We start from the raw sequence: 8,569 nt of genomic DNA on the forward strand, positions 1-8,569 counted from the left end.
TTAGAAGATAGACTTTTGGTGTGGGGAAGGGGGTTAGATGGTGGAGGGAAGAAAGAAGGACGGGTTAAAGGGTTGAAATGATGTTATACATATGTTTCAATTCCTTTAATCATCACTATTCTGCCCTGCAAATATGCATTAACAAACAAACGAATGAAAGATTTCCATAGGGTTTACTGTAATTTTATCAAAATGTCTTGTCACATGTATACGGTTTGAGGATTTCTAATTGCTTCTCAATAGTGAAATGCTACAAGTTTCTTTAAAAGAAAGAATACTACCTGAATGATATCCCACTTTACATAATATTCTGAGACACACATTTTTCACTCAGTGTAATTTCCTTAGGGTTTATCCAAATTTTTGTATATATCTTATTGCTGAGTCACAGTCCATGATATAGAAGTTCCATATTTTATTTATTTATTTATTTATTTTTTTGGTTTTTCTCCGGTACCGGGAACCGAACTCACAACCCTGCGCTTGCCAGGCAGGCACTTTTGCCGCTGAGCTAAATCCCCAGCCCCTGAAGTTCCATATTTTAAACCATTTCTTTAATGAAGAATATTTGGGTAATCCCAGTTTTATTTATGTACAGGCTTTTAGATGAATATAAGCTCTCAGTAATGTCGACAAATATCTAAGAATGAAACTGCTTAGTCCTAGGGAAAATCCATTTTTAGTTTTAAAAGAAATTGTCAAATAAGTTTATAATTTTTTTCATCCTAATTGCAATTTTAAGACCGAAGTTAATACTATTCTCAGTGGAAAAAGACTGAAATCTTTCCCTCTAAGATCAGGATCAAGGCAAAAATATCCATTCTTACCATTCTATTCAACATAGTTCTGGAGTTCCAGGTAGAGAAATTAGGCCGGAGAAAATAATAAAAAGCATTCAAATTGGAAACAAAGAATTAAAATAATTTTTGTTTACAGATGATGCAGTCTTACATGTAGAAACTAAAAGATTCTACAACAACCAGAAAAGCTCCTATAACTAACAAAGAAATTTTAAAATGTTGCAGGACATAAATCCAAACTTTAAAATCAGTTTTGGCTCAACACACTCACAATAAATTATCCTAAAAAATGAAGAAAGCAATTTGAGGTAGGTGTGTAGCTTAGTATCACAGTGCTTACCTGACATAAGCAAGGCCCTAGGTTCAAACCCTAGCATCATAGGAGAGAGATAGAGAAAAAAGAAAAGAAAACAACTCCACTTAAAACAGCATCAAAAGAATAAAATAAGAATACAGTCTAAGGAGGCTGACAATCAGAATGCTGAAATCAATAAATGTTGCTGAAAGCATTAAAGACGGCAGAAATAAATGGAAAGTCATAACATATACACGATATAGAAATTTTATTATTATTATTTCAATGCTACCCCAAGATTCACTACAATTTATATTAAAATAATGGCACTGTTTTGCCAAAATAGCAAATCCATCTTAAAATTCACCCAGAATCTCAAGGTAACCCAAATAATCAAATCAACTTTAAAAAATAAAAACAAAATTGAAGACTTCATACTTTGATTTTAAAAACTGACCATACATCTGTAGTAATCAAAACAGTATTAGCTTGGCATAAAGACAGAAATACAGACAAAGGGAATAGAGTTCATAAATTGCCTCTCACATATAAGATCAAATGACTTTCCACAATATTCCTACCTTCACTTTATGAATGAAAGAGTTTTTAAAAAATATTGCTGGGAAAACTGAATATCAACATGAAAAACATGAAGTGGCCTCTAAGATTACACTGTATAGAAAAATTACCTTGAGATAGATCAAAGACCTGAACATAAGTCCTAAACCAGGAAATTCTTAGGAAAAACCATAAGAGAAAACTGCATAGCATTGGATTTGGTAATAGTTTCTTGGCTATATTACCAAAAGCGCAGGAAACAAAAGAGAGTATAAATAAGTGGGGCTTCAAAACTTCTGTGCATTCAGAAAACTATCAGTAGACAAAGAAAAGGTCATCCACAAAATAAAAAGGAATATTTGTGAATCATTTTATCAGATAAGCAATTAAAACCCAGAATCTATAAAAGACTCTTAGGATTCAACAAGCAAAAAGCTCAGTTAAAAATGGACATGGACTTGAATAGTAAGTTATTGGCTGTAGCTGCAGGTCTCAATGGTGTTTCTGAATCACTTATATTTCTAGATCTTAGATAAGAAGAAGTTTTGGGAGATTTGCTCAAATGTAAGTGTTTGGTCAAGTCTAAGATTTGTTCAAATCTCCCAAAACATAGAGTCTAGAGCAAAACATAGAGTCAAGAAATATATACAGTGTACAAGAAATATATACAATGGCCAGTTAGCACAGAACTAGATATCCAGTTTCACAAATAATTAAGAAAAATAAAATAAAAACCATAATGAAATGCCATTTCAGTCCCATTAGGATGGCTACTATTGAGAGAGAGAAAAAAAAAAAAAAAAAACAAAAACAGGAAATGGCAAGTCTTGGAAAGGATATGGGGAGATTGGAATCCTCTGTGTATTGCTGGTGGGAATATAAAATGGGACAGGCACCATAAAAAATGGTATGGTTATTTCTCTAAAAACAGAATCATCATATGATCCTGCAGTCCCTTTCCTGGGAGTACACCCAACAGACATAAAGGCAGGAACATAAGCAAATATTTGTACATGTATATTCAAACTAATATTATTCATAGTGGTCAAAAGGTGGAAGCAAATGACTGATAACTGATGAATGGATGAACAAAGAGTGATATATCATACCAGGGGATATTATGTAACCATAAAAATGAAGGAAGTACTGATGTATGCTACAGCATGGATGAATCTTAAGGATATTATGCTAAGTCAACCAAACCAGTCACAAAGGACAAATACTGTATGAGTCCATTTATGTGTGGCACTTGGAGTAGTCAAATTCATCAAGACAGGAGGTAGAATGGTGCTTTCTGCAGGCTGTGGGGAGAGGGGTAATGGGCCTCAGCACACAGTGGGTACAGACAGTATGTCTGAGGAAGACGAAACTATTCTGGAAACAGAGGGTGGTGAAATTCCAAACTATGGACCTGGGGCTGCAGTATTGGCCAGCACAAGTACAAGTGAGCTACCATCATCTGGATAATAACGGGGCACTGAATCAAGAAACAACAAAAGCAGAAATCAAGCAAAGAATTCAGAAGTCTCTGCAGCTTGAGGCATTCCATCAGTAGAAGGCATTGATGACAAGATTAGGTTATTGGCTGTAGCTCCAGGTCTCAAAACGGTGTTTCTGAACCACTTATATTTCCAGATCTTAGACAACACTCTATGTTTTGGGAGATTTCAAAGGTGTTTAGGGACTCTTGCTGTCCGGGTTTTTTTGGGGTACCGGGAATTGAATGCAAGACCTTGAACTTGCAAGGCAAGTGCTGTGCTGCTGAGCTATATCCCTGGCATTCTTGGTGTCTTTAACAACAGGAGCCATCTATAGTCCCATGAGGATCATACTTTTAGTTTTCTTGGAAAAATAATCAAGTCATAGAATTATTTCTAATTACATAGATTTTTGTAACTTCTCTCATTTGGGTATAGTTGATTTCTATAGAAAGGTCAATATTTGGATTCTTCTCCATGTAGTTATTCTGAAAGAGTGAGTTAAAGAAAGCTATTACTCTAGTACTGCTATCACTCACCTACCGACTCCTTCACATTTACTGTGTGAAAAGGCAGTGTTTTAATACAAAAATTCAAGGTGTCAGTGCATTCAGGGTTAAGGTACTCAGTACTCTTCACTCAAATTCTGAGTTAATCCAAGTCAGAAGGGTTTTCTCTCTCTCTCTCTCTTTCTTTTTTTTAATGGTCTGATGAACCTTGAATTCTTACATCTGGTAATCCAAGCAAACTTCATTGAAGATAACAATATGTACTATAACAGCCACTGTTAATTCCTGTCATTTTGTTCTGAAACCCTGTATCATTTTTATTGTTTTTGTTCTATTTTTGTTTTGTCTATGTTTTTGGTAATTTTTCTGTTGTTCTTTTTTTAAATTATTCTCTTTAAAATAAAAAAATTAAAAAGGGGATTTATTTTCTGTACCCTTCTTAGTACATCTAACTTGTTAAGATCAGATGTAACTCTCCAATATCCAAAGGCAGCAATGTAATGTGTGTCAAACCATGGAAGCTTCTATTCAGGACCAGAGCTCCATAAGATATGTTTGGGAAATTTCCCCCATCAGCTGAAGCAATCTGGAGATGCACAGAGAGACTGCTGAATTCACCTGGAGAGTTTTGAGAAATCAGGATTATAGCATTGAGATTGAATTGTAAACATGTACAAAACACAGAGAGAAGACCAAGGATTACAAAAGGTAAGTACTGAAGGACAAACTGTATGAAGGGAGAAGCCACTGACAGTTTTAGTGCAAAGGGAGCTGGAGAGTTGTCCTTTAAGGCTCAACATGGTGCTGACAGACAAAGGTAGAGAGTTGGAATCGAAAGATCAGCCTTGCAGGTCCCCAGCTGGGCCCAGGTACTGAGCACCTGAACTCACACAGAAACAAAGTTTAGTAAGTACTGGGTGAGTTCCTGCTTTTTGATTCTGAAGTTGATTGTACCTTGAAAGGTCTTTTTTCTCCCCTTTGGTTCCCACACTAATCTTTTCAAGATCAGAATCTAGATTGATTTTAAAAGACATCTTTTCTCCTTGCTAGAAAGTTAAATTTGAGTTGTTGCTCTCTGTGTATCTCTTTTTCTTGAGATGCAAGACTGGCACATGCACGTATTTGCTCAAAAATGAAATGGAAATGCATGAGATCACCCTAGCAGGACAGCCCTGCTGCCATTGCCCAGGAGATGAAATTTGAGAACTGAGCAGGGAAAAGACATGAGGCATAATCAGTTTTATTCTCCATGAAGAAGTTATTACACGAATAATGAGGCAGAACCTCTCCAATTTTAATAATAATGGAGTGGATATCATTGAGATTACTGAATCAAATTAATGAATTAGCGAGTGATATGAATAAAACAACAAGATAATAAATGCAACGGTGTTTTTTGTACCCACAGGCCCTTTAAACATATGAATTGAGAGGAGTAGCCAGGCTAAAATTTTTCACCAGCTATATCCTTTTTCCTGAGTAACAGAAAACATTACATAGGAACGTGTAGAGGCAGGAAGCTGAAATTATTCCTCCTTGAACCAGAAAATGCAAGGGCAGTAATAATGCATAAGGCCAAGTGGAGTGAACTTATGGGGAAGTCACAAAGAAGAGCACTACTCAGCTGCCTCTTTGTGGAGGAAGTCTCTGAACGCCGTGGCCGCATTGGAGCTCTACTTCCTATGCAGCATTTCTAATCGACACCCTTGTTTGGTCCTCTAGCCATTAATCACCATCGTCTTCCCTCTGCCCTCAAAGTGGGGCAAAACTACTCATCATGGAGCAAGAAGAATGACACCTAGGGCCACCCTATATCATTATTCCAATTGGCACCAAGTGAGGCTATGAAATCCCTAGGAAATATTGAACCAACTTTCTTTTCACATTTGAGAGTATACTTTGACTAATAAAAAGGCCTATCTTACCTAACATCAGCTAACAAGACTCCTCAAATGAATTTCTCTTCTTTGACCATGGTTAGAAGTAATCTAGAGAATTATAAAACGTTCTCCTCATCTGACTTAGCAACATGACTAGACTCGTTATTCACTTTAAACTAATGAGATTATTTGTTCCAGTGATGTTATTAATGGATTATATAATATCCACCAGATAAAATACTAATAAAATGTTGAAAGCAAGCAAATTAAGTCATCACAAGCCTTGAGAATAAATGACTGAGGCCTCCCGGACAGTTTGACTTGAAGGAAATTGAGATTTAAATACCAGTGCAGACTTTTTCTCTAATACTACTTTTTGTGAGATAAACCTGCGAAGTCAACAAAGAAAAACCATATGTTCAAATTGGAACTTCTAATGAATATGTTGACATTTAAAAGTCTTCAGTGTCACCCTCAAAATACTAAAGTCATCTCACTGAACTTAAAAGCAATTTTAAAATCTCTGGGAAGGGAGCCAAGCAATGCCTACTACTGTACATATGGGTCAGAGGCAAAGTGTAAAAGGGATGATGACACAGAGATGCTCCACTTTCATTAGAAACTATAATCAGTGTTGGCTTTTTCTTATTAGAAGCATTCAAAAACCGTTCAAAACTTTGTCACCTGTAGGTGATGTCTTGACACCACCATATATTTTACATCATTTTAACAACAAATACCATGTTGACTTATTAAAATATCTCACTTGCATTCTCTCTTTGCATCTAAAAGTTCTCCTGTGAAGTTGATGAGACAAGTATTATTTTATTATTTTGCAAATAAGTAATGACAATGAGAGATTTGGACCAAATCATCTAATATTCTAACTCAAAATTTAGGGACATTTTAACTGAGCTTTGCTCTCTTTTAGTGGTAGGAATATCAAAAAGAGTTGTCACCTGCCTTTATTTATTTATTTATCTATTTATCTATCTATCTATTTATTTATTTATTTTGAGACAGGTTCTCCCTACGCAATTCAGGCTGGCCTTAAACCCTCTCTAGCCGAGGCTGGCTTCAAACTCACAGCTATCTTCCTCCTTAAAAGTTTCCAACATGCAATGGCAGAAACAGCAATGATGCCTAGTGAAAAATAGGCTCCTGAAAATATTCAGACTCTTCTCTTGATTTATCAAGCATACTGCTCAGAGCTAAAAGGGAATAACAACCATGCAATTTCTAATTTATCTGCACATGGTTCTTTGTATGTAAGGATGGATATGTAAGCTGAAATTGCTAGAACATGAGCTAGTACTGGAACATACACATATACCCAAGCACATCATTTCCAAAGGAATATTAAATCATATATTTATCTTCAAAATAATATTTAATGTATTACAAAACAGTGCAGACCAAAGATAAGTCATCCACCCACTGAGGTTCAACTTCACCACAGCTCAGGAAAATTAAAACAATAATAACTACAAAACTGAATCTGTTCGCTTTGACCAAAATGACCTATCTGCCAGGAATTAAGCACAGCTAATTTTCATTTATACATGTAAATTTATACTACCACCACCTTCCTTTAGCCTTTTAACCTGGCAGCAGCCATTCACTGGCTGATCCACGCTGTCTGGGTTTAATGAGAAAACCTTTATGTCCTTGTCTCTGGCCTCACCTTGTGAAGTCTGTCATTTCCATCATGATCATACACATCTGCTTGGCCAGAACAATGATGTCATTGCCGCTGTCATCCCACTTGGCCACTTCAGCGTCCAGCTTGCTTTTCTCTTGGTGGAATATCTCCACCTGCTCAGCTATTTTGGCTTTTTCCTCCTGTGGTAGTTGCGCCATGATGGCCTGTGTAGGTTACAGGAAAAAAAAAGTGTATGACTAATGGTGACAAAGGAAGCACAGACGGTGTGTGGACTGCCTTGTGTGAAGGGCACAGCCACATCCGGACTAGGTCTGTGGGATGCCCTGGCTATCTAGGACGTGCGTCTTCTCCATCCCAGAGAAGCCAAGAGCACAGGCTGGCAAGGTCCCCCGCTTCCCTGTCCCCACTGTCATATACAAAAAATGGAGAGAGATCCAAAAGAATGTGCACAGTGATGGTAACAGAACTCTGCTGTTGCTTTGATGACATATGTTTGTTCAAAAGAATCTATTCTTGACAATTTTTATATTTGGTCTCAGGAAACTTTCACCAGATGAAAGAATGTACCTCTTTCAATACTGAAATCTGTTCAGAGAGGGGAAAAAAGGAAAAGAAGCCTTCTGTTGCTGGGAAGGAGAGGAATTTTAAATCATATCAGAGCATTCAAGTACTATAGGGAGGGGAGATTTTATGCGTGGAACTGAAGCATCTGTGGAGAAGCCAAACAAAATTCCCCTCCTCAAGGTGGTTCAGGAGTGGCGTACCTACTCCCACCCTCTCCCCTGCCATGTGGAACTCCCTGAAGCACAACACTCAGGTGCAAACACAGAGGAAACAGAGGTTGAAATCCTTTATCTGAAATGTTTCGGACTAGACTTACTTCCCATTTCTAAACGTCTCAGATTTTGTAGTATCTGTATAAACTTTACTGCTTGAGCATTCATAATCCAAAAATTCAAAGTTCTCCAAACATCTAAGATTTTTTGTGTGTCATGTCACAGTCACATTTTGAATTTCAGAGGATTTCTGATTTCAGACATTCAGATTAAGAATGCTCAAACTGAATAGGGTTAGAAAAAGGGTTACCTTTCAACAGTTTCTGGGGAGATGAATGTAGAAAAGAAATGACAGCAGTTTTTCTTGTTATTATTCACAGACATTCCTTTATAAATTTTTCTACTCTAAAATATAGCTACAAATTGATTTGTAAATCAATACTTAAGACACTTTTAAAATCATTTGCAAATGATAGGGAAAGTGTCAAAAAATGGAGTCACCTGATATAAACATTATCAGATGAGGTTAAGCAAGGCAGTTCTCTTCTCTACTCTTTCAGCTCTCATTCTGTAAACAAGTGTCTCTTTTGCAATTTTTTTTTTTTTTTTT

General features: G+C 36.5%; 1 protein-coding gene across 2 annotated transcripts in view; it reads right to left on the reverse strand.

Moving 5' to 3' along the window:
- Positions 1–8,569, reverse strand: part of Ctnna2 (catenin (cadherin-associated protein), alpha 2) — a 1,070,661-nt gene that overhangs the window by 48,452 nt on the left and 1,013,640 nt on the right. For both annotated transcript variants that reach the window (XM_005385453.2, XM_005385454.2), the window contains exon 15: positions 7,205–7,386. In XM_005385453.2, the coding sequence (XP_005385510.1) occupies positions 7,205–7,386 (182 nt within the window). The remainder of the gene's footprint in view (positions 1–7,204; positions 7,387–8,569) is intronic.

Source organism: Chinchilla lanigera, unplaced genomic scaffold, assembly GCF_000276665.1.
Source record: "Chinchilla lanigera isolate Chin_1 unplaced genomic scaffold, ChiLan1.0 scaffold00023, whole genome shotgun sequence".
In the NCBI taxonomy this organism is placed as follows: domain Eukaryota; kingdom Metazoa; phylum Chordata; class Mammalia; order Rodentia; family Chinchillidae; genus Chinchilla; species Chinchilla lanigera.